General features: G+C 55.8%; 1 protein-coding gene across 1 annotated transcript in view; it reads left to right on the top strand.

Annotated features, from left to right (window-relative positions):
• LOC116737744 (coiled-coil domain-containing protein 33-like) overlaps positions 1 to 25,787 on the top strand; it is a 73,368-nt gene that overhangs the window by 11,923 nt on the left and 35,658 nt on the right. The window contains exons 3-5 of the mRNA XM_032593503.1: positions 10,548 to 10,595; positions 11,201 to 11,364; positions 25,088 to 25,221. Coding sequence (XP_032449394.1) covers positions 10,548 to 10,595; positions 11,201 to 11,364; positions 25,088 to 25,221 — 346 coding nt within the window. The remainder of the gene's footprint in view (positions 1 to 10,547; positions 10,596 to 11,200; positions 11,365 to 25,087; positions 25,222 to 25,787) is intronic.

Genomic DNA, 25,787 nt, shown 5'->3' with positions numbered 1-25,787 from the left:
TACTCTGGGCTGTCTCCCCCACCCCAGACTCCCCACAAGCCCCTCAGTAAAGGCAAGGGCTGTGATTCCAAGTACAGTCTCTGCAGCCATATGGCCTGGGTCTGAAGCTTGGCCCTTCTGCTCCAGGCTCTGCCTCTGTTTTCTCATCTGTGAAATGGGGACTAGACTAGTACCTATCTCATGCCTATTTGTGACAACTGAGTTCGTGTCTGTAAAACGTATAGATGGGGCCTGCCACATAGCAAGTGCTTGTTGAGTGTTTGATTTTACTATGAGGTTCACACACCAGCTATCTGTGCCCTAGAAGGGGAGACAAGGCCACTGAGGGCTTGGACCCTGGAGGAAGGAAGATTATCTGGGGGGCAGTCACCATTATCCTAGGCTGAAGTGGGGGCTTCTGGGGAACTACAGGGAGGAGGAAGACATCTGATGTTAATGTCATCCCTCACTCATTCAGTGAGCACCCACCTGGCACCAACTTTGTGCCAGGCAATAGCCTGGCCCCTGAGGATGGGACCGCCAGGCACAGTCCCTGTCCTCAGAGGAGACAGTCCCTCTCCCAGAAAGTAATAGTGGGTCATGTACCTGGGCGCAGAGAGGCCTGGGGGCTGTGGATCTGATACCCCTGGGTGGGGATGGGGGCAGTGGGAGAAGGTTTCAGGGCAGATTTGCTAGATGTTGTTCCATTTGTGTCTTGAGGACGCATCATGAATTATTCAGGCTGGCAGAGGGACGACAACAGTCCAGGCAGATGGAGCAGTGAATGTGAAGGTCGGGAAGCTGGAGAGATCAGAGCCCATTTCAGGGGGCCACAGGCGTGTAGTGTGGCTGGAGCGTGGGTGTGAGGCAGGGATCGGTTTCCACGAGGCTGGAGAGACTGGGGTGAGTAGACTGGGAGGCCTTCCGGGGTCTCCTGAGAAAACTCCAATCTCTCCTGAGAGCAGTGGGGCCCTCCTGAAGTGTTTACTGAAACAGAGGAGGGACCTAGTCACATTTGTGGGGTTGGAAGAGTCAGGGTGAGGGTTCAGCCTATGGCACCCCCAGCCCGAGTGGACCCCGAGTGGACCCCCTCCTCCACTTCGGTGGGTCTGGCTCCTGCGCCCCCACCTGAGGAAAGGGAATGGCAGGTGGCTTCCATTGCTTACCCCTTTATTTAGTTCTTTGTTAATGAGTTATTGATTTTTCAAAAGAAAAATGCCCCAAAGCCACGTTGCATCTTTAGCAAAGTGATTCACGACGTGAAGATAGGCCCTGGGCCGCCCCCAGTGAGAACTCTGGTTACTGAATGCTGAGAAGGCTCCTTCAACAAGGCGGTCAATAAATGTGCCTGCTGAGCCAACGAGAACAGCGCGCCTGTTACAGTCGCCCCAAGTCCCCTGTTGCAAAGCGGGGGCCACGGGGGTTCAGGTGGGCACACGCTGGTGTGCACGTGGAGGAAGTGCGGTTCAGTGCTGCCCGCCATGTGCCGGGCCTCTGTTCTCTCACCTGCTCCTCACCAGGCCCCTGCCAGGTAGGCTATCCTCGCTGCTTTACAGAGGAGAAATTGCCGCCCTGACAGGCCAGAGGACTTGCCCAGATGCTTGCTGCGGGGCCTGGCCGAGCCAAGGTTAAGGCCAGGCAGGCTGCGGATTCACCACCATAATTATAGGAGGTGACCCTTCTGAAGTCTGCCACTCAACAGCCAACAGATGAACACCTGCTGTGTATTCCACTCCAGCTGCGGGGACGTGACGTGGTGTTTGGAGAACAGAGACTCTGTAAGAGAACTGCCTCAGTTGACACCTGTCAAATTCTGGGGGAGGGGCAGGGACTTGGCCAGGTGCCACACCCCTGCCTCTGGTTTATCACCTATTGGGGGTGAACTCAGCAGCACAGACACAGGCAGGTGTCACCATGGACAAAGAGGACTGTTCAGAGCAGGGGATGAAGGGAGTCAGGAATGCTTCCTGGATGAACTGTCTTGAGCCAGACCGTAAGGACAAATTGAACTTAGGTAGGAAAGCAGGAGACTTTTCTGGCAAGGGGTCTGCCGGAAAGGTGTGGCGCACAGCCACACCGGGTCCGGAAGCTGGGCACAGAGTGGGTCTGGGGAAAAGGGAGACCGGGGCTAGAATATCTGGTGGCGGGGGAGGGCATGTGAAGGTTTGAGCACTGGGTGGAGGTGTCCGTATTTCACCCTACAGACATTTTTTGCTTCTCTGGCCCATTTCTGCTGGGGAGAACCTGCCAGGTCCCAGTTTGTTCAGCAAGGAAAAGAACAAGCATTTTTGGAGCACTCAACTGAGTATCAGTGCTAAGAGCAGTACCTCCATTGCCTCATTCAATCCTCAGAGCAGCCCTGATTTCCCCTCTGTATAAAAAGGGACACCAGGGGCACCTGGGTGGCTCAGTCAGTTAAGCGTCCGACTTTGGCTCAGGTCATGATCTTGCGGTTTTGTGAGTTCGAGCCCCGCGTCGGGCTCTGTGCTGAAAGCTTGGAGCCGGGAGCCTACTTCAGATTCTGTGTCTTCCTCTCTCTCTGCCCCTCCCCTGCTTGTGCTCTGTCTCTCTCTGTCTCTCAAAAATGAATAAATGTAAAAAAAAAAAAAAATTTAAAAAGGAGGGACACCAAAGCTCAGAGAGGGTCACTATTCTGAACCAAGATCACACAGCTATAAGCTTCGCTAAGTTTCCCACACCCTCCATCCTTTGCCTTTCCCAGAAGCCCAGTGCAGTGGACCAGACGAAATACAGAGAAAGTGATGGGGGTGGAGAGTGGAGGGTGGGAGGAATATGGAGGATGTCAAAGGGTGTGGGACAGGACTAAGGGGAAAGGAAGGCCAAGTTTGCGGGCCCTGGGAGACACCCTTCCCTGGACTGGCTGCAGGGATATCTAGGCCTAAAGGGACAATTGGAGCTGGGCCCTGGGACACAGCATGAGGGAGTATGGACAGCTGTGAATCACGTGTCTGCACAGACTCTTCCTGCTGCACAGTAAGCCCAGTGCAAAGCCATAGGAGGAAGCAGGACCTTTCCTTCCCCAAGAGCCAGCCTCAGATCCAGTCCAGTGGCTTGCCCTCCATAGCTGGAGGCTCCCTAAATGGCTGTGTTTAACCCCTGGCCCAGCTTCGGGGCAGGTCCAAGTACTCTCTCCTGGAGGGAGGTGGGGAGGGTTACCTATTAGCTGTGAGATCACTCATTACCTGCTTCTGCTCACACTGGAATCTGAGTCACCAAAGCTTGGGGCTGGCCTCTAGGCATTTGGGGAGCAGGCTCATTTCCCTTGGCTGGGGGAGGCAGAGTACCCCTTACCAGGGATGGGCAAGGAGGCAAGAGGAGGAGCTGGGGAGGCAGAGGGAAAGGTGAGGTTCATGGTGTTGTTAAGTAGGAAAGCCACATGCAGTCCCAGGCTGATGGCATTCTCACTGGCCAGGAAGAAGCAGTTCTGGGGGTAGGGCTAGCGTGGCACAAGAGTGTCACAGGGGTCCTTGGCCCAGGGAGCCGGCCAGCCCACAAATGAGGTGGTAGGAAGGCCCTTCTGGTGGCTGCTGAGTGTGCAGGGCTCGCTAGCACTCCGGAGCCAGACCGCCTGGAACCGGTGCATTTATCTTCTTCCCAGGCAGGAAGGCCAAAGGCTAGGGCTCCAGGGGTACAAAGCTCAGATGTCTGGTAGGGCAGCTGGGTGAGAGCCCAGAGCCCACATGCAGGGGGGTGAGGGGCCACAGTGAAGCAGGGAAGGGACTGGGGTAAAAATTTGAGGAGATGTGATGGCAGGAACACTCTCAAGCCCTGAGAACCAGTGCTCACTGGTTTCCTTAAACTTTGCTCCCAAAGTGTCCTGCTGGCCTCTCTCAAGCCCTGCTGCAGAATGCTGAACTGGGCAGTGAATGGCTCACGTAGGCACTGAGGCAGCACTGGTCCCCCCTCCCCTATCTGCTGCTGCAGCCTCGGAGACTAACAGGAAGGAGGAGGCACAGTAAGGTGGCTGGGGAACCATCCCTGAGACCCTTTCCACCCATGCGCCTGCCTGGTGGGGATGAGATGGGCCCAGGAGGCAGGGGCCCCACCTTCAGCAGACCTGAGAGGGAGAAAACTGGCTGTGGGACTCCCAGCTTCCATCTCCGGCCATCTGTGTGACCTTGGCTGGTCTTTCCAATTCTGATTGTAGGTGAGGCCTCAGTTTTTGTCTCTAAATTGGGGACAGCTGCATCCTTCCTGCCTCTCTCTAGACTAGGGGTGGAGGGGTAAGGAGGAGGCCTCCAGAAAGCCATAAGCTCCTGCCTCTTGTTGCCAGGATGGGCCTGCTTTGGTCCCCAGACCCAGGAAAATGGGAAGAACCCTCAATATGGGCTCTAAAACAGCTGGCAGAAGAAAGAGGCAGGCCGCAGGAGTTTTCCAGACACCTCTCAACCCCACCCAGTACCCCAGATCTCACCTTTGCCGGACCAGGGTTCTGACCATGTTTCGGGGCCCGGTTCCCATCTCGCCTCCCCGGGGAGCAGACCTCACCCTAGGCCAAGGGCCAGTCACTCCTCATTCTGCCATCTCACTGCCCGGAAAAGGACTTCGAACTGCGTCTGGCACAGGGTAAGTGCTCAATAAAAAGAATTGTTACCTTTGTAATAATTTCTTGTGGAGCTCAGAATTGGATTTGTCGGCCGTCGTTAGCTATTTATAGTTTATTTTCAACAATATAATGAACACCCATTAGCTGAACGCCCAATCGAAGAGACGTTACAATAACATATCTACTTATTCCCCATTCTCTCTGTCATCTTCCGGCCCAGCCGCCAAGAAGGAACCATTTTCTTGAACTTTGTGTTTATTATTATTTTTTATTTTTTTATTAAAAAAAATTTTTTTAACATTTATTCATTTTTTGAGAGACAGAGAGAGAGCACAAGCAGGGGAGGGGCAGAGAGAGAGGGAGACACAGAATCTGAAACAGGCTCCAGGCTCTGAGCTGTCAGCACAGAGCCCGATGCGGGGCTCGAACTCATGAAACGCGAGATCATGACCTGAGCCGAAGTCGGACGCTCAACCGACTGAGCCACCCAGGCGCCCCATGTTTATTATTATTAAACAAACGAAAGACTACAGGCACCCAAAGAGGCAGGATGGCTGTACATTCATTAACAGAAATAACTGTTTTTACCAACCAAGTTGCAACTTCCTGCGGGTAGCATCTGGGTCTCCGCAGTGGGGCTGGACATACAGAGCCATTGGTGAATCGGGTTGATAGACTGTTTGGGGTCTCAAAAGCAGAGAGGGTGAGGACTGGATTCCAGAGAGCAGGCAGGACCCACCTCCAAAAATAGGGAGAAGGGCTTCTGCTCCCCCCCCCCCACTATACCTGGATTATACCCATGTGGCTTCTGCTCTGCCCTATGACGTCACACAGTGTTGCCCAGGTGACCCAGCTGGGTGGACAAGCTCACAGCTTTTCCAGGTCTTGGCAGAGAAAGGGCCACCCACCCCTGTCTTTACCTTCCTGGGGGTACAAAGAGCCGATTGTTTCCGTTGCTGACCCCTACCCAGCTGGTCACAGCCCAGAGCCCTGAGGACACCTCCACTCCAAGAATGTCTCACTTCTGAGAAAGTTCCAGGCTGCCCCCCACCTCGCCATCTCCAACCCCCCACTGTTTCCCCCCCATCTAGCTCCCAGAGCCAGCGTATGCCCCCCCAACCCGAGACAACACTGACGCTCTATACTGTTTACCAAGCCCCAAGACTCCACGGTGCCCAGGCCAGCTGGGCAGGGCCAGTGCCTGGTCAGCCACCAATATCAGGTACTGGTCCCCAAGATTGTTAAACAAGGCCAAACACTCCTGCCCCCAAGAGGATGGGACGGAAAAAGAAAAAGGTGAGGGCTAGGGGCAGGGGTCATTCATCTGTATGAGCTCATCTCTCCTTCAAAGTCCCTTGTTTTATTTGCTCCTAAATCATGACAAAAGCTTCCCTTATCCGGGTCCCAGTTTTCACAGAGTGAAAGAGTGGAGAGTGAGGTGGTCTCTCGGTGTTCTTCCAAGTTAGGCATGCTGTACTCTGGGGCCACGTGGGATCTGAATTCGGTGTGCTTGCAGGTGTTATCAGCTCCTGGTACCCTTACCTGGTTGTTTCTGTCTTGTATCCCCATGACCCAGAGAAAAATGTGGCTTGAATGGGTATAGTACCCCTGACCCCGCATAGCCTGGAAAGGAGTTTTTGCTGTGTTGTCACAAAGGCACAGAGACCCTACTGAGATGGCTCAACCATCCCCCTCCAGGATCTACTGGGAGATTCCCACACTGCTGCCCTGGGACTGCCAATGCTTCACCATCCTCCACCCTTCCAGCCCTGGCCCAGACCCCTGCCCCAGGCCGCAGATGCTCCAACTCCTAGAAAGAAGGGCTTCTTGTTGTTTTTGATCACTGCCGTATCCCCAGAATTCAGAACAGTGCCTGACACATAGTAGGTGCTTAATAAATATCTGTGACAGAACAGCAAGACCTTGCCGGGAGGGGACTAAAATCTCTGAGTGGTGAAATGCAGACAGTTCAATATGAGGCCACCCTTGTCTCCTGCTAACTGGCAAGGCTGAGCCTATGTCCTCGACTGTGCCAAGTACCGACTGGGGTGGCAGAATGAGCTAAGACCAAAGGCACCAGGTACTTGCTAAGTTGGGAACACCCTCTCTTGCTGTTAGACTCAAACCAAATAGCTACAGGTGCCCCACTGTGGTTTCTACTTTATTACCCTTGACTTTGGTGTCTGGGGTTCCTGGTGTTCTCTACCCACAGCTGGCTCCTCCCCTTGACTCTACCCTTTAAGCTACTTTCTTGAATGTCACACACTCAGGACCAGGCACCAGGCTGGCCTGACCTAGAGGCCTTAAGCTGCCAGCTGGTCCTGAAGCTCATTCCCACCCGCCCACCCAAGCTGGGTTTGGGGATCCAAGGAGCATTCGTAGGAGCCCTGAGAAGGAAATGGATTTGTTTGATTTATTTTTTTTAATGCTTATTTAAAAAGAGAGTGTGTGAGAGAGAGAGTGTGTGCAAGCGGGGGAGGGGCAGTGAGAGAGGGAGAGAGAATCCCGAGCAGGCTCCGCACTGTCAGCGCAGAGCCCGACTTGGGATTTGAACTCACGAACCATGAGATCATGACCTGAACTGAAACCAAAGCGAGACGCTTAACCAACTGAGCCACCCAGGTGCCCCGGATTTGTTTTGTTTAATTCATAATTTTGTGGAACATTTTTAATGACTTGGTAGAATCTCCTATAAGAATGTTCATATTGTGTACATATAGTATTACATATTCCTATTTCCTCTTTTGTGAAGCTTCTATTCATGTCTTTTTTATTGTGGTGATGCTTCCAGATCTCTGTGTATTGGGGATATTCATCCCTTTATATATATTGCAGATACTTTCTCCTATTTGTTTTTTCTCTGGACTGTGGTGAATTGGAGGCTATCATAGAAGTTGGTGTGGATTGTTAATGTAATCCGAGCGATCAGTCTTTTCTTTATGATTTCTGATTTTTGCGGCATCTTCGAAAGAGTCTTTCCTTGTCCAAACGCCACAACTCCCATGGCTAGTACTTACTAACAAGTACTGGCTACTTGGGTCATGAGCCCGAGGGCGTATACGTTGTGGCCCAGAGAAAGCTCGGCATGTCCAGAAAACACCAACAGGGCAGAGCAGAGACCTCACAAGGTGGAGACACAGACCCCATCCCACTTCCCACTCTGCCCGCTAGCAAAGCCGAGGGCCCAGACCCAAGGGCTTTGGTCTCCCTGAGCCTGATTCCCCACCTAGGAGAGGGCCCTCCAGTGGCCATTGTAACTCCCAAGCGAGTTTAGATGCTGAAACTAGAAGGAACATGAAGGGCCATTTTTTAACTCAAAGCCCTTAAGATACAGCTGGGGAACCTGAATCCGGGTGAGGGGGGACTTTGGTCCTGATGCAGGCACAGCTCCGAGGGAAGCCTGCAGATTGTCCTTCCAGAGGTAGGAAGGAAGGAAGGGGAAGGCTGAGAGGTTGGCCCCCAGTCCCCGCTCCAGGCCTCCCTGGCCCTGGGCCCAGCCTGCCCAGCGGCACATGCCTGCGGCCCTCACCAGGAGGCGCCAGCCTGGCAGCTGGCCTCATGCCCAGAAGTGAAGCACGAGCAGTTTTTGTCCAGCCTCCTGGAAGCTGTATTTCCCAGAAGGCTGTCCCACAAGGGGAGGCATAGAGGCAGTAGGGGACAGAGAGAGGACACAACTCACGGGCCTGGTCTGCAGAATCACTGGTTGGGCTGTGGGGTTACCGTGATGCTGGGTCCTCACTTCTGGGGGCCATAGGAGGCTGGGGACAGGCCCTGTACCCCCACAGAAACAAGGGGGAGGGGGCCACCATCTTGGGCTTCTCCTGGGCATCAGGGTGATGGAGAGACACGTTAGTCACCTCTCCTGACCTCACTGCAGAACCTTAGGCCTTCCACAGGGAAGATTACAAAACCATTCCAGATATCCCCACTGACCAGGTGGGAAAAGTAAGACCCCACTGGGAGCTAGGGCAGACCTGGACTGAAACCTACATTTCTGGGCACTCCAGGTCGCTGGTCTTGCTCCCCTGGCACTAAACCGGAAGACTGAGCCTGATGGAGAGTGGAGTGGGTTACGGGGGGCACACAGTGAGGGTGGGACATTGGGAAGGCAGTATCTCTGACCTATGAGGGGAGAGGTGACACTGAGCCTGTTTCCCCCCTCCCCGTCCCCTTCCTTCTGGTAGGGGTTCTTTCTGCACATTGACCTCCCTCCCCTCCTCCCATCATGGCCTGGCAGGGGAGAGGGGGAGAGGGGGAAGGATAACTCTCAACACCTCTGCAGATGGTGATAGGCGCCCCCTGGGTCCTGCGGAGGGGGCCTTCCTCAGGCAGAAGGAGGGGTCTCTGTGTAGAGCTGGCACTTCTGGGGCTGGGGGTTTCTCACCTCCTAATTAGTCATCTTGTTAGTCAAGGACCACAGATTGTACCAAGAAGGCCTTTGTGTTAACATCAGGTCTGTAGGAAGTGAGGGAACAAGCCACAGGGATGGACATACAGGGGAAGAGGGACCCACCCAGACAAAGTCTTGAAGGTGGGAGCCAGCTTGGGATGTGCAAGAAACCACCCAGAGGCCAGCGGGGCTGGAGCCAGTGGGCAAGACGCCCAGGGGCATGAGGCGAGGTCGGTTCCCTGGGCCAGAGTGTGTAGGTCCTGACGGGCCAGCGAAGCTCTGAAGGAAACAGGGAGCCACTGTTTTGAGCAGTGACAGATCTGGTCTGATTGAAATCTGCAAAGGATCACTCTGGCTGCTCTGTGAGATGGGCAGGGTGGAGGGAGTGCCAGAAAGGAAACAGTCAGGCATGCAGAAGGGGTCAGATTCTGGACATGGTTTCATGAGTTGTTTTTTTGTTTTTGTTTTTGTTTTTTTAATTTTTTTTTCAACGTTTTATTTATTTTTGGGACAGAGAGAGACAGAGCATGAACGGGGGAGGGGCAGAGAGAGAGGGAGACACAGAATCGGAAACAGGCTCCAGGCTCCGAGCCATCAGCCCAGAGCCCGACGCGGGGCTCGAACTCACGGACCGCGAGATCGTGACCTGGCTGAAGTCGGACGCTTAACCGACTGCGCCACCCAGGCGCCCCTTGTTTTTTTTTTTAATGTTTATTTTTGAGAGAGAGAGTGCACGCGAGTGGAGGAGGGGCAGAGAGAGAGGGAGGCAAGGATCCTAAGCAGGCTCTGAGCTGTCAGCGCAGAGCCAGATGTGGGGCTCGAACTCATGAACCCTGAGATCATGACCTGAGCCGAAGTTGGACACTTAACGGACTGAGCCACCCAGGGCCCCCCTAGACATGGTTTGAAGGCAGGGCTCATGTAATGTTCACCCCTCCACTGTCATCAGAACGGAATGACGTTTAAGAGGCGTCAAAGTCCTCAGGCCCTTCCCTTTCCCTCTGCCCAGAGGCTTCTGAGAGCCAGGAGCCACTGCACCCAGAACCCCCAGGCTCAAGGTGGGAGCAGACAGTGTGTGGGGAACTGGGGCCCTCACACAGGAAGCAGGGCAGCTTCCAAACAGGCTGGTCCAAGCCCACATTGTCCCATTGGGGAAACTGACTCTCAGCATGACGGGGCTTCGGGTCCATGGTGTTGAGGAGCAGAGCTGGTTTAAACCCAGCTCTGCTGACGCTCAGTGCTCATCAGGACTGAGCCAGGGGATCCCCCTACCAGGGCCTGCCCCCTGTCAGGATCTGACAGACTGAACTTGCTATTTTTTTTTAATGTTTATTTTTGAGAGAGAGAGAACACAAGCAGAAGAAGGGCAGAGAGGGAGCGACACAGAATCTGAAGCAGGCTCCAGGCTCTGAGCTGTCAGCACAGAGCCTGACACGGGGCTCGAACTCACCACTGTGAGATCATCACCTGAGCCAAAGTCGGACACCCAACCGACTGAGCCACCCAGGTGCCTCATGCAAACTTTCTAGATAAAAGGTCCCAACCCTTCAGGTCCTCCTCTTCCCAGCAGCCTTTCCTGATTGCCCGGCTGCTGCTTCTGTCTCCTCTCAGCAGCTCTCACTGAATACCATGGTCCTTCAGGCCCTGAGTCACAAGCTGGTGAGCTGGTGAGCTCCCACATGTGTGTCCGCTTGGGGCAGCCAGCCTAGGGGGCGCCATGTGCAGGCAGGTGCCACTCCTTCCTGGTCTGCAGGGTTCTCTGGGGAGAAGAGAGAGGAGCATCTGGGACAGACACGTTCGTCCCTTTTCATTAATGCCTTGGGTGACTCCATGGATGTGGATGAACTTTGTAAACTGTAAGGGGCTGTGCACAGGAAGGACCTAAGGTGACAGATGGACTGGGCTGAGGTTACAGGAGAGACCGAGGGAGAAGGCCAGCTGCAGGTGGGATTTAGGAATTAGAGGCAAGGGCACCCACAAAAGCAAAGGTTTTAGCAGTGAGACTGGACTTGAGAGATGAAGCCCTGTCTCCCTCCGCAGGAAGTGATCACGGACTGGGGCAGACGTGGGGTGTGGGACAGAGGTAGGGAGAAGATGGGGTCAAAGGCAAGTGCCCTATAGTTCCAAACTGGGTGGGGGTGGGTGGATGACAAAGGGAAAGGCACTTGGTGGGGAGGGGATCGGTGAGGGACTGGAGTTCTAAGGAGGCAGTAAGGGCAGGGGACCACCAGGAAGAGGCCACTCAGCCCTGGCTCTCTCCACAGGTCACTGAGAGCCCAGAGGAGCCCCTGAACACCTCACAGAGTGTGGAATCTGTCACCAGCCACCTGTCTCCCCCTAATAAGGAGACCATCATGGTCACTCTCCACGGGGCCACCAACCTACCCACCTGCAAGGATGGCTCTGAGCCGTGGCCATACGTGGTAGTGTAAGTGGTGCCGGGAGTAGGGGCAGGGGCTGGTGCGGGGCTGTGAGCAGAAACCAGTGGATGGAAATTCAGAATGCGAGCAACCAAAGGTTGGGGGAGGGGACCGTGATACCCAGAGGGGAAAGCCAAGTGTGAATCACACAGGGGCTGGAGGCTCTGTACGCGTGAGGCCTGACATCTTCCCTGCTGCGTGGGAAGCTGTTCACCAGGACTGGGGAAGGAAGGAAGAGCCACTCCTTGATCCCACAGCCAGCTGGGCAGGGCTTGGCCACAGTTTGACCTCAGGGAGGCAGGGCCCCTGGATACAGAAGCCTGGGCTGGGCTGGGCTCGGAGTGGGGTGGTGATCAAAGGAAGAAGGCCTGAGCCTGCCTCTCCGGGACTCTGGGTGCCCCATCCCCCCACGCCCTATTCTGGGGTAGGTCCTCACAGCCATCTTCCTCCTTGCCCCCCCCCCCCACTTCTCAGGTCATTTCTATCTTAGGGACTTCCCTAGTTCTGGTCCTTTAATGCACCCCACGTCCCCCGTCAGCCAGCTGCAATCAGGCTGCACGCTTCTCCCAGCCTGGTGGCCGAGTGAGGCCTGCCACGCCATCTGCTGCCCATGCTGTGGGCCTCACTTCTCCCAGGAGGGCATCAGGGGGTGACAGGGTGTCCATCCGGCCAACCTTCCGTACAGAGGTCGGACATCCGTTCAATCTTGGTTGTGAAGCACTGCACAGTAACCCCTCCGCCAAGCTTGTCATCCCTGAGCCCCTCTGTAAACAGTGGGAGCCACCAGGGCCTCCCCACAAGCTACTCTACACCTCCCCTCCTCTACTAATTCCAGTTCAGTGCCTGCCTCAGGCTTTTGCCCACATGTCCTTTGGGGGAGTGCCTGCCCCAGCCCTCACCCAACACCTGCTGAAATCCCACCTTCAAAGCCTTATTCTTGACTGCCTCGTCCTCCAGGCAGCCACCAGAGTTGAGCTCTCCTCTCTGGAGCTGCACAGCAATGGCAACTCTGATCTGACACACTTCACATAAATACAGTTATGGGCTGTTCTTCTGTTCCCCAAACTGGGGCTCCAGAGGACACATCCCAGGTCTTCCATTTCCCCCACAATGCGCCCAGCCTGGGCCTGAGCGCCGACTTAGGGATCAAGGAGCCACGGAGACAGCCAGCCAGTAGCTATGACAACAACCCCCGCACCTCCACACAGTTGAAAGGAGGGTAGATGGTGTGCTGGAGACCAACAGGTGGGACACTTGCTTGTCTCAAAAGGCCCATTTCCACCCACCCACCCAGCTCCTCGGCCCTCCCCTCCCCCAACTCCATTTCCGCCGTGAGGAGGGACAGGTGGCAGAGAGTGGGCTTGGCAGGGAGCTCGCCTTCTCCCCTCAGCTATTTCCATAAACCAATTATCGCCGATCATCTCGGGAGATTGAGGCCCTGCCTATCACCAAGCCAGCCTGGGCGGCGGGGCGGGGAGCGGGGCGCCGCGTTGCTCTGCGGCGGGCACCGCGACCCTCGCCTTCACCCGGTTGCCATGGGAACGCGCGGCGGGAGCCCAGCCGGCCGGAGCCTGGGTGAGGGGTGTGGGGGCGGCGGGGAGAGCGCATGGCTGCGCCCATCTCCACCCAGGGAGGGGGCAGGGAGCAGAGCCCGGCCGAGCCTGCGGCCCCGCGTTCCGGGGCGTTCCAGGGCTCCTGGCGGCTGAGCCGCCACCAGCCCCGGGGGTGCTGATGAGATGCAAATGACAGCAGAAGGGAGGGCTTCTGAGAAGGAAGGCCCAGCTGTCAGGAACCTGAAAGAGGCTTTCGCAGCGAGCCCCCAGCCCCAGGCAGGAACCCCAAAGGGACGACCCAGACCCTCAGAAGCCAGAAGCCCTGGGAAGAATCTGATGTGCCCTGGATGTCTGATTCCACGTACGCCATTAACAAAGCAGACCACAGGCATGAGAAGCCAGTCCCCCGAAGCGTTCCTTCCTCTCACGATGAATATTGCAATGCTTAAAGTATATAGGGTATATATTTAATATATATTAATAATATTGATCTTCCATAGTCTTTCAAAACACTTTTTCTCATCATTCTCATGCCTGTGTTTCTGGTGCCCTCAGCTTGGTCTCCTGGCTGAGCCTCCTGCTCTCTGCCATCCCTAGGGGTCTCACCTCTGGGGCTTCCTGTCCCTGCCTAGTTCCGCCCTCTCTCTGGGTCTGTTGCATCCCCAGCAGGCCGACCTGCGGGGACAATGGTGGAGTAGGAGTTAAAGCACAGGCCTAAGCGTACCCCGGAGTCATTTACTCATTCAGCCCATTAGTGGGGAGCTGAAGAGAACTCAGGTCTAATGATGGGGACTCCCTAGCTGGGGGCTTGGTCACTTCACTCCTGTGCAGTCTCCAGCCTCAAGCCGATCTAGTATAATAGAGCACACCTCTCGCCGTGACTGACCCAGACCAAGAAGTCCACGTGGCTCATCTTGTGGTTCCAACTCTTTCCATCTGAGCCATTGACCTGCTTCCAGTCTGACCCCTCTACTCCTCTGAAATAGCTTTCTCTAAAATGACGGCTGTGCTTGACCCCATTACGTCCACTGGGCATCTCATCTTTCCAGATGCTGGCCTGTCCCAGGTTTCAACCCTTGGTCGCTCCTCTTCCTCTATACTGTCTGCATAACATCCTCATCCTGCTGCCAGTAATCATATTCCTCCCCCCACCCCAACATCCCCCCCACCCCCACTCCATCCCCAAGTCCTGTAAATGTGTCTCCTGTATCTGAAATCTGGCTGCTTCTCTCTGCTGGCTCGCCCCACCTTAAGCTTCTGCACTTTTCTCTTCTTAGCACATCTGATCTTACCCATCTTCAAACCCCAAGGGTTCTCACTGCTCCCAGGGTAAAGAGGATTCTAGACCCAGCAAGGTTGGGTCCTTGCGGCCCCCTCCAGATCCCCAGCAGCATGACTCCCGTCTCCCTTTCTTCGCTCCAGCTGTACCACGTGTCTATCTCTCAGTTCTCTGAGCAGACCCTGTTTCCTCCCTCCCTAGGCCTTTCAGGATCCCTCCCCCAGAACATTCTCCCTTCCCCTTTCCTCTTTGGATCCCAGCTAAATCACCTCCTCCAGGAGGTCCCCCCTGACCTCCCAGACCAGGCCAAAGTTTCCTACATTCCACGCCTCCCTGGGACTTTTTACTTCTGCAGTGTCACAGCCGGCCTCACGAGTTTGATGTGCTTTCATGGGATTCCTGGCTTACTCTTCCTCGAACCTACCCCCATAGTGGCCCTCTAGTTCAACAAGTGACCACCAGGTCTGTATTGCTCCCCATTCTATCCCTACTATTTAACACAGCACCCGGAGCATAGGAGGCTGTCAATAACTGTTGAATGAATCCGGCCCTATTTCTAGCTTGCTCTGTGACTTTGGGAAGGTTCCTTGTCCTCTCATTGCTCAAATGCCTCTCCCAGGAAGCTGCCTCAGAGGGCTGTAGGGATGGGGAGCCAGTAGGAGATGCTGACAGGTGTGAAGTATGACACAGAGTAAAGGTTACCCCCAGTGCCCACGGGGGGCATGGAAGATCTGTCAGAAGAAAGCGGTGGGGCAGTGGAGAAAAGCGAGAATGGGATCAGGAAACCCCAGAATCTGGCTCACTGCCCCTGACAGGGTAGTCCCTGTCCCTCTCTGAGTCTTAGTCTTCCCGTGGCCAGGATGTCTATTCTGGTCTCTGTGCTGTTTCAAGGCTTGCCAAGCTGATTCGTGCTCTGGCCTGGGAAATAGTGTCCGTTCTTAAGAGACAACAAGAGCCCCAGCTGTACATGCAAGACAGATTCCAAGTCCAGGTCTGCTGGGCCAGTGCCCGGGCCCCAGGTCTCCCCTGACCGATCTGAGCCTGAGCAGTGCCCAACACCTGCCTCCTGGCCTGGCACAGAGAGACCTGCCAGTCAGAGCCCAGCAGGGACCAGGAAGGCAGTGGCCCTGACAGGTGGGGGGGGGGGGGGGGGGGGCCCTCACAGGCAGGGTCTGGGGAAGGGGCCAGCCAGGAGACATCCTGTGGGGTTCTAACCCTCGGCCAAAGGATTGGTGGCTGGGTTGCCAGTTGGCAGTGGCTGCTCTGACCGCCTGCTGCCCAGAGCTAAGGAATAGGGCTGGAGCCAGGACCGGGAGGGGAAGGGCTGCTTCCTCTGTGCACGTGGGGGAAGGCTTGGCCGGAGCCACAGTGGGCGGGGCAGAGCACAGGTCAGAGCCAGTGAGTCATATTTGGAGGATCTTTGGTTTTCTTGGGTGAGCCTGAGAGCCCTGACCCTGGTCCCAGACTGAGACTGACCTTGGTCACACGCTGAGCCCTGACTCCGGTCATAGACTGAGCCCTAATCACACACTGGGCCCCTACCCTGGCCACAGACAGAGCTCTGACCCTAGTGACTAATTGGAGAAAGTACTGAAAGTAAGACAATTGTGTAAGGTCCTCGTAGGAGAAGGTTAAAGGTCATATTTACCAAGTGCCTACCATGTATTTGGCAAATATGCTAGGAATGCGTGTGTTTGTCCATGTGTGTGTACGTGTGTGTGCGGTATGTATGTGCTTCCCATAATTTAATCATCACTTAGTCCTTTGAGCTAGGTAAAATACTATCCCCATTTTGCAGATGAGGTCACTAAGGGCTCAGCAGATTTCTGTGAGGTGGCCAGAGTCACAGAACTATAGTGCATACCCAAGCCAGGATCCAGGATTCCAAAATCTAAAAGCTTTTTCAACCTCACTCCCTGACTTGATCCTCATGCGGTGGTTGCCCCTCTTAGAAGGGGTGTTGGCCTCAGGGTCCTAACCCAGACTTCCAGAGAAGATCCAGTGAGCAGTCTGAAGACCCTTCCTGGGATCTGGATTGCCCACACCTTCCCCCCGCCTGGCTGTGAGCCTTGGCCAAAGGCTCCAGAGGGCAGGGATTTGGGCAGAGTGGGTGGAGGCCTGGCATGACTCATAGGTGACCCGTGAGCTTGTCTCAGCAGCCAGAGGGCTGGGCTCAGCAAAAATAACAAAAATACACACTGTGACAGTGAGCATGGGACAGTGCCAGGAAAAAAGCAGCCCCCATTTGCTGATGGTGGCCCACGCTGAGCTCACGCAGAGCTCGGTTCTTCTGCCCCCTGGCTCTAATACAGCAGCCCTGGCAGGCAGGTTGCATTAGCCCCATGTGATGGCCAAAGAGGTCAAGACCCAGGGAAGTGAAGGGACTTGTCTGGTTGGCCAGTAAGAATGGAGCAGATAAAGATAAGTGTCCCTGTTTGGCCACTAGTGACTCCCTCTGGTAGAGGCCAAGGTTCCTTCCCTTCCAGCAGGATGCTTGTGGGAAAAGGCACAGCATGGGGGAGAAGGCCCTGGAGAGGCCTGAGAATCTCGGGTCTTATCTCCCCTGCAGAGTCCCCAGCCTATGGTGTGGCCAGACCTCTCCACACCTTCTCCAAATGATGTCAGTCCCTTGAGGCTCAGAGCCTCAGAATTTTTGTTCAGTGAGAACGGCCTTGTATCCCAGAGCTGTAAACACAGCTGGTGTCAGTGGTTAAAAGGGGAGGGTTGCCTGAGACCGTCCCCCGCCCCCCCCCCCCGCAAGCCAGACTGAAGCCATAAGGATATTTCCAGATGTTCCCCTATCACCGCCATGCAGGGCCCCTATGGTCCTTCTCATGCCCGAAACACTTATTCAGACCCAAAAAGCATGAGCTCTTCTGCAGAGGCACTGGAATCCTGGAGGGCAGCCCAAGAGGCCAATGCTTACCAAGAGAAGCAAGTTTTAATGGGGAGATTTCAGGCAACGAGGCAGGCCGGTGGGGAGCTTTCCTGGTGTCCTCATTGTATAACACACAGGCTGTCTCGGCTGCTTATTTCTAAGCACGGGCAAAGCTGCTGACAGGGCCCCTCCTTCCCCCACCCCTGCCTCCGGGGCATCACAGATGGCCAGGAAGTGGGGTCCCCCCTTGGGGCTTTGACTGGCTTCTGTGCCCCTTGCTTCCCACCTCAGGCTTCCAGGTCAGATGCTGCATGGTCTGGCATCCATCAAAGAGGGAGGCAGGCTACTGGGCAGGGAACTGGGGCTTGGGTTCCAGTTCAGCTCCTCCTGCCCTTGTGCTGTCTCCCTACACGCAGTGAGCTTCCATCAGAGGGAGGGGCACCGGGGGCAGCAAAGTCAGTGCCTTCAGGCCTGAGGAGCCGGCTCCGCAGATGCTGAAAGCGGCCGGGTGTGTGAGACCAAGTCAAGAGCGCAGGGCTCCTTCGGGGAAGCAGCCCCCAGTCAGCCCCTCGGGTTCCTGCCGTGGAGGACTGTAGGCTTGGGTTGTGGGCTGTCTCTGTTTTTCATGAGAAGTCAGAAATCCACACTGTTGTGTGAAATTAGCCAGTTTCTACACACAGACCAAACACCTCTGCGCAGCTGAATCTCTGGGCCTCGCGTCATGTCTTCTCCTCCTGATCCCTCCACCCATTCAGACTCAGCCTCCAACTTGGCCAGCTGTCCTCTTCTCCCAGGGGCCTCCCCGTGGGGACCCACTCTCTATATGTGTCTCAGAGGCACACCCCCCCTTCCTGAAGCCCCCTCTTTCTTCGCTTCCAGGACGAGCCCCCTTTGATTCCCTCTTCTCTCTGGCCACTCCTCTGTGGGATCCTTTCACCCCATACCCGGTCAATGTTGGTGCTCCCTGTTTAGTCCTTGGCATCTCCCTGGATCTCTCATTCCCCCCCCCACTCCCTGAAGATCTCCCTCATCCCAGGCTACCCCCAAGCCCTGTCCTGAAGGTCCAGGAATGTCTAGCTCCAGCCCAGTCCTCTCTCCTGCCCCGCAGCCCCATGGACCCACCAGCCGATGTATACTCCACCTCAGACTCAGCCTTCCCAAACTGTCCTTCTCGTCCCCTTCCCCCCTGCCCCCCTGGGGCTCACCATCCATCCAGAGGCCTGTGAGATATGGGACACTGTCATGAGCTCAGAGATGTTTAAAGGATGAGCCCACGCAGTCGGTAGGGCTGAGACTCAAACCCACAGCCTGTGAGCCTGAACACTAATCCACTCTCTCCGGCCTTCAGCATGACTGGCCCAGAAATGCTCAGGAGGCTGTGGGGTTTATCCCTGGGGAGGGCAGGCGGCGGCTGCCCCCAAACTAAGGTAGGGGCAGATTTGCTGGCCCTGAGTGGGGAGAGAGGTTGATTGTCCTGTATCTCCCTCCCTGTCAGCTGTTGCCTGACTTTCGGGCAGCTCTGAGGCCTGTGGAAAGTGCCGTGTACATGCTAGGGTGCCCTGGGGGTGTTGGAGAAGCAGGACTTGGGGCCAGCCTGTGACTATGACTGGGGGCCCTTAGAATGTCAGTGTGGCAGGAAAACCAGACCCAGGATCCGGCCCTGGGGCCCCAGGGCCTTTGGGGAGCCCAGTCCCCGCAGCTGGGCTCTGCTTCCCTCCCTTTGAGGATGTACTTGGGCTTAGAACTTGAGATCTGAACCCTCGTCCCAGCCCAACAGCTGCTTCTGAGGCAGTACTGAGAAGCTGCCCCGGATCAGAGCAGGTTCCCAGCAGTCTGGGCCAGGGGCCTGGCCTAGCAGAGCTGGAGAGGAAAGGAAGGTTCTTCCACACCTTCCCCCATTCAGTAAACACTTGCTGGGTCCCACTGTGCCTAGGTGGGAACTGGAAACAGCTCCAGCAGTGACAAGACAAGCCCTTGAGGGGCTCACCTAGCATGTGTGTGTGTGTGTGTGTGTGTGTGTGTGTGTGTGTGTGGTGGGGGTACTAAACAGATAATACCCACCTGTCCTTTGCCCACAGTCTCCCAAGGCAGAGGGCGACTGAGCAGGCTCCAGACCCCAGCCAGCACTTGGGTATTTGGGCCCCTCGGGAAGGCTGGTCTCTTGGGAAGGGGGCAGGAGGCAGGGCTCTATGTCTGAGATGCCAGACTCAGAATGTGGACCATACACCATGCAAGTTAGGCCAGAGACAAGAATGAGAGTGATTCAGGTCATTCTCCTGAGGTTGGGAAGTTCACCTATATGTCTGTCCACATTCCTCCTGCGCTAAGGCTACATCCATGAGAAGTTGATACTCAGAGAGGGGGTGTTCAGAGTGATCAAGAAGGATCTCAAGTCATGGAGAGACCTCCCAGGGCTGTTTCACCCAGGCCTATACCTTGCCAAGGGACTATCATTTCATCCCGTAGGGCCATGGTATTTCCTAGCCAGCTGTACCCTCTCCCCTCTTTCTAAGATGTTTCTCCGGGCCCCTCGCCAAGCAAGGCCACAGGGTAGACCACAGCTGGGCACTCCAGAGGCTGGCAGATAACACTTGCCCATGCACCACCTCCTGCTTCCATGGAGAGAAAAGTTTTCCCTAGAAAACCAGGAAATCCTCCCTGGGAGAGGATGCAGGATATGACCATGCCCAACAGACTGGAGCTTGAGTCTGGCTTTGCACCCATCACAAAATTCTGTGGGGTGAGGTTTTGCCCTGGGTTGTATGGACCGAATCCCCCTGCCCTGCTGCCTCCCTGAGCATGGAGAGGGGTGCGTGGTTGACCCTGAGGGGCTCCCCTGAGAACAATGGGATTATTTCAGATGAAGTATGGGTAGGAAAGTGAGGAGCAGAATTCTTGTTTTGTAGAAAGAATTTTCCCTCTACCGGAGTGCTCGTTTCTGATTTCCAGGGCAGCACCCGCCCCCTGTGGGAAGGTACGGGGTGGGGGTGGGGGGGAGCAGCCATGCCCATGTGGACGGGGAGTTGGCTGGCCTCCAGTGCTCCAGAGTTGGTTGTTCCTTAAGTCGAGGCCCACCTGTAGTGGTGTAGCACCATCAGCAATTAGTGATGGTTCATTAGAGTCCAATTAATAAATGAAACCCAGGATGAGAGCCATTGCTTTGCTGAGAATAACAGCCCTTCTTATGCCTCAAGTGGCAGCCTCCCAAGAGCTCAAAATCCATAAGAACCAGCTGTACTGGGGGCTGGGTGGGGGGCACGCATGGAGGGGGGATGTTGATGGTGATGGGCTATTGTCTGGTACGGTGGGAGGGGGAGAGAAAGGAGCTTCAGACCAGACATTCCTGCCTGGGGTCTTAGCTCCTCTTTTGAGGAAGCCTTCTTGCCCAGCAATCCCAGGGGAGCCTGGCCAAGGCCAGAGGTAAGAAGGCAGGGCTTTCTCCTCCTTCCTGTCTGGCCTCAGAGGACAATGCACATGGGTGTGGAGAGAAGAGGGCTGGAAAAGGCACGAGGTCAGGGAGGACCACAAGCCTCCCTGTTGTCTCTGACTACCCCAACCCGTGTCCCAACACACTGGGTCAGCCAGCCATGCCCTCCCCAGACCTGTTCACGGCTCCTCAAAACCTCAGGCTCTATCCTCCAATTGGAAAAGTTCTCCTCTCTGTCTGTTCAAGCCCTGCATCCTCCAGGAAACCTTGCCTCCCCAGTCCAGCCCAGGCAGGGTCACAAACCCAAGAATCCAGCCTTTGACCACCCCATTCAGGTGACCACCTCTGCAGGGGCCAACTCTCCCATTCTACCCCTGTTGCTTAAGGCTGGAGACCGGGGCAGGGGACAGGTCATTGTTTTTTTTTTTTGTGCCCTCCAGGGATGGAAGGAGGTCCATGCCTGGGAGTCAGGCTGCCTCAGACTTCTGGGGGATGGGGAGGCTGGCCTTCCTGGCCCAGAGGCTGACATGGAGAGTGCAAGTAGAGGGGAACTGCGCTGCCTTCTCAGGACAGAATGGGGTCCAGTCATGACACACTGGGCATCTGGCCTTGAGGAATCTTAGTCTGAACCTGTTTCCTCACCTGCCTCTAAGTTTCCCAGGTGAGCAAGTGATAGGGTTGTGGAGGACCCGGACAAAAGATTACAAGGCCTCTTGTTCTGCCGTCCATCTATGTAAAGGTTCTGCCCTTCGTCCATCTTCATTCTGCCCAAGCATCTCCTTCCTTGGGGCTTCTGGGAACATCCTTCTGGTCTTCCAGGATTCCGGGTCCTGCCTAGCCAGGACCCCTGCAGCCAGAACAGGTCCAAATTAGGGTCCTCCCTTTCCCCCTGATACCCTAGGGGCTGCCCTGGGATCGACACTCAGGACAGGCAGGTGGTCTGCATCCTGAGCTTCCAAAGCCCTGGACCCTGTCAAGGCCAGACTTTGACATTTGTTCATGCTCTGACACCTTGAGGAGTGTGGGAGACCAAGCAGACAGGCAGGGCAAGTGCAGGGGGTGGGCTCAGAGAACTGGGAAGCAGCTTGAGGGCTGGTACGTGGAGGAGGGTATGGAGATGGGATAATGTGTGGCACACAGACCTCCCTGGGGAAGCCTGTGTGTCCGTGCACACACACACGTGCACGGGCTGGTGGAGGGGCTGGTCAGGGGAGCCTTCCTGGAGGCAGGGACAATGGCACACCCCCCCACCCCTAGAGGTATACATGCTCTAGAGGGCATTTCAGAGGATGGGTGGAGGGTGGGGGAATGGCTCAGAAGCCTGTACTCACCACCCCATCAGTGCCCTGTACTTTCCCACTGCTCACCTCACCGACGGCCTCTGGGGCCAGACAACGGTCTCCCTTGGTGACAGTGTAGAAGGAAAGCAAAAAATCCGGCTTCTTCCCTCCCACTCACAGATGTGCTTGGGCCTGGCCCCCACCCCCTGCTTGGGTGGGAGCCCCAGGGCCTCCTGGCAGCTTTGTCAAACACACACATACCCCTCCAGTACGCTGGGGGGTGGGCCTGGTAGGGAGGGGTTTCTGTTTCTTGGCAGCTTGGGACCCAGGATTGCTAAACTGTAGCCCTGAACCCAACCCCAGTTCCATCCTGGTATGACTGCTCCTCCCATGACTGGATTAAGTCTAAGCCCCTGACAGCAGGCTCCCAGCCTGAAGCACCCAGCAGCTCCTCCCAGGCAGGCCTGCGAGAGCCAGGCCAGGGCTCTAAGGATCGGAGGGAAGATCCTGCTCTTATAGTAAGCTATATGGAGGCAGGTCCTAGAGAGGTCCCCTGGGCTCAGAAGCTTCCCTAGGAGACCTGAGCCCCATCAGGGGCCAGGGGTCCTACAACTTAGCCTTCCACGTGCCCAGCTGAGAGGTACAGAATGGCAACTAGGAGCAAGGAGTGAACTGGCCCCCTTCGCCCCTCTAGATCTCTAGTTTCTAGAATAGCATCAAGGCCTGAAGGAGTCAGCTGTGCCAGGAAAAGCCATTACCCTGACAGCCTCCCTCCACCTGCTAAAAGCCTCCCTCCTTCCCCTGGGGCCTCACCCCTCCTGAGTTATTTCGTCTCCACTCACCTAGCTCTGACAGACCTCTCCTGGTGAGAGAAGGGAGGAAAGGGATGCTTGCTTAACCCCTTCTATGCCTGAGCAGCGTCAGCACCAGCAGGCTCCCTTGGCCTTGTCCATTGTCCTTCCCCATCTCTTTCCACCTGGAATCCCTCCTGCCGGCAAGAGGGAGACAGGCTGGCAAGTACAGGTCATGGGTTCCGACCTGCATTCTGTCACTGCACTGCTTGTGGTTCAGGTCCCTTGCTCACCCTCAGTCTGTCTGCTCTGAGCACTGGGTAGCCCCCAGGGACACAAAATACTGGGTGTCCGTGCAGGAGCAGGACAGATGTTTGGGGTGTAGAGGACTGACCTCATCCTTACATAGAGTGTAAGGCACAGAGGAGCAGGAGGAGGGGCTCAGATGGCACCCCTGAGTTAGCGGAGGTTAGCAAGTCAGGAGGCAGGGAGCTCCAACCCCTGCCAGCCTTGATGCCTTCTCCTCTCCAGCCTGGCAGCCTCCTTCACAGCCCCGGGCCAGAGGGGCCTTCTTCGCAGGTGTGCGGAGACGAAGTGTCTGGACCAGGGCTGAGTCTGGGAGGCACCCCCCTCATCATCCCAGCCCTCTCTCGGTGCTCCCCTGCCCCTGCCAGGCTGCCCTGGGTCAGCGACTTTTGAGAAACACCCAGCTTGTGTCATAAATGAGGGAATAACATGAACTGGGGCCTTCTGTGTGCCAAGAGCTTAACATGCTTTCTTCCCAGTCCTTATAACCACCCTGGGAGGGAGATCCCACCTACAGAGGAGGAAACTGAGGCTCAGAGAGGGCAGGTGGCCTGGTCAAGAGGTAACTGCGGCCTCAGACCCAGTTGTCATCACTGTCCTCTCCCCAGGACTCTATACCTTGGCCACGGCAGTCCGAGATCCTCAGAGGTAGACCCAGAGTTGGGGTCAAGATGGGGGGACACCAGGCCAATTAAAACAATTATGATGATTAAAAGGGCAATTAAAACGATTATGATGATTAGCACCATCATGATACTTAACAACACGTCAACTACTTTACACACATGAATTCATCTCATGCCCACAACCACCCTGCATTATCAACCCCATTTCACAGGTGAAGGAAGTAACGTACCACAAGAGCACGTACCTTGACAAAGTCACACGGCTAATAAGGGGCAGAGCTGCGATTAGGAACTCCAGGGACCCTGTTGTCATCACCAGGCCACACTGTCTCTCAGCTGAAGCAGAGAGGAATCTCCAGCTAAGCCCTGGAGCTTGGAGACAGGACTCTTACAAGAATGGTTGTCCGCAGGAGTCCTGTAGACAATTGGGGAGCAAAGATCCAGGCTGCTGTGTCACTCAAGTCCAGAGGCCAGAGGGAGCAGTGAGGACCAGGGGGCTCTGAAGGCTTCCTGGAGGGGAAGAACAGGGTGGGCTGGGAAGGCCACAGGCTGATTTAGCTACCATATGGGGCACTTTGGCTCTGAGTTTCTGGGCCAGCTCGCCTGCGCCACACTCCCTTTGGGGGCCTCCGGGGTAGGGCCAAGGCTGGTGAGGACACCATCTGTGCTTCCGCCTGGGGAACCATTGGTGCAGAGCACCTCCCCCTCCTGAGTACATGGCGTGGCTCCCCCTGCTCCAGGCTCTCTGGGATGGTTCCTCACCCATGATTGCTGCAGTTAATGTAGCGGCGCTATTTACAGCCCCAACATAATAACCTCCTCAACAGAAGAAGTATTAACTCTCTTGCTGAACTGTTTGATGGCTCGGGAGCTCAGGGACATAAGTGTCAGATACCTGTGGGATGCACTGGGAAGCAGAGGGCCCAAGATCCCACCTCTCCTTGGACAGGCTGGCCCTGCACAACCCCTCACCGCCCCCCTGCCTTGCCTCGTGCCCAGCTCTAAGTGTCCAGCCCAGGGCCCTGCACGAAGTGGGTGCTGCAAAAGTCAGTAGTGTGCATGTGCTCCGTTGAAAAGGTTCAGAGCCCAGGAAGCTGGGCCGAGCCTTGGGAGTTGGGCCAGCAGCTTAGGGAAACGAAGGTCAAAGGAGAAGCCAGCCAGGCGGGCACCACACAGCCGCCCTGCCCAGAGACTTCCTCCCACTGAACAGAACCTAGAGAAGAGAGTCAGGATGGGGAGTCTATGCACACAGGCGCCTGCTGGGGAACCCTGCCAAGGCAGAGGGCAGGAAGTCAGACAGGCAAGGAGTCTACCCCCATTCCCATCCCCACCCTTGGCCTCGGGTGCCTGAGTCCACGTGAAGACCTCAGCGGTGGCCGGAGAGACAGGGTGGTCTCCCAGGCGGTCAGGGCAGCCAAGGAGAGAGACCTGGCATCCCCTGGGCCTGGGATGACAAGAGTGTGTCTGCCTGGGGGGGAGCTCTCCATTCTCCGTCCACCCTTTGCTCAGATTTATGGACAATGTGTCTAGAAGGGGTGAGCAGCAGGCAGGACACCCTTCCTCTGACTCAGCCTGCTCCTCCCCTCCCCAGGGAAACCACATCTGAGGATGTGAAGGACCAGAACGCCAAGGCAGTCACGTCTGTGACCACAGAGCCCACCATAGCCCCCATCTGGGGGGACACGGTCAAAGTGGAGCTCCAAACTGAGGATGCGGGACAAGAAGGTGAGGCGGGGGCGAAACGTGGCTTGGCGTGCACGGGAGGGGTGTGAGGCAGAGGCAGCCTCCCTCTTGAGTCAGCTGGAAGCCACCTGAACACCTCTTTGCGCTCAGTTAAAAGCACTTTAAAGAAAAAAAAATCATAATACTGTCACACCTCATCTCCTCAGTCTGCTCGAAAAATGAGTTGTTCCACATAAATGAATTTCCCAGACAATGAAAGCTTATCTTTTTATGGCCGCTGTTATTATTTTCATGGTTGTTATTACTACCATCTCCCACTGAAACGGCACATTACAGCTTCCTGGCACATCCCCACACATCGCTCACTGGGAGCTCCTCCTGGGAGGAGCAGTGCTGTTCCCATTGCTTAGATGGGAACACTGAGTTTCAGGGAACTGGCCCAAGCTCAGGTAATCAATAAGTGGAGGACCTAGGATCAGCCATACACACTCTCGCTGAGGCTCCAGTGTTCTAGCTTTTTCCCTAGAATGGTTCCTTATCCTGCTTTGTCTCTTGGGCACTGCCCATTGTGAGACAGCGGTGTCCCTGTGCTTCCTGAGGGTCACGGG

This window comes from Lynx canadensis, chromosome B3 (genome assembly GCF_007474595.2).
Source record: "Lynx canadensis isolate LIC74 chromosome B3, mLynCan4.pri.v2, whole genome shotgun sequence".
Lineage (NCBI taxonomy): Eukaryota > Metazoa > Chordata > Mammalia > Carnivora > Felidae > Lynx > Lynx canadensis.
This window is presented reverse-complemented; position numbering and strand designations above follow the sequence as displayed.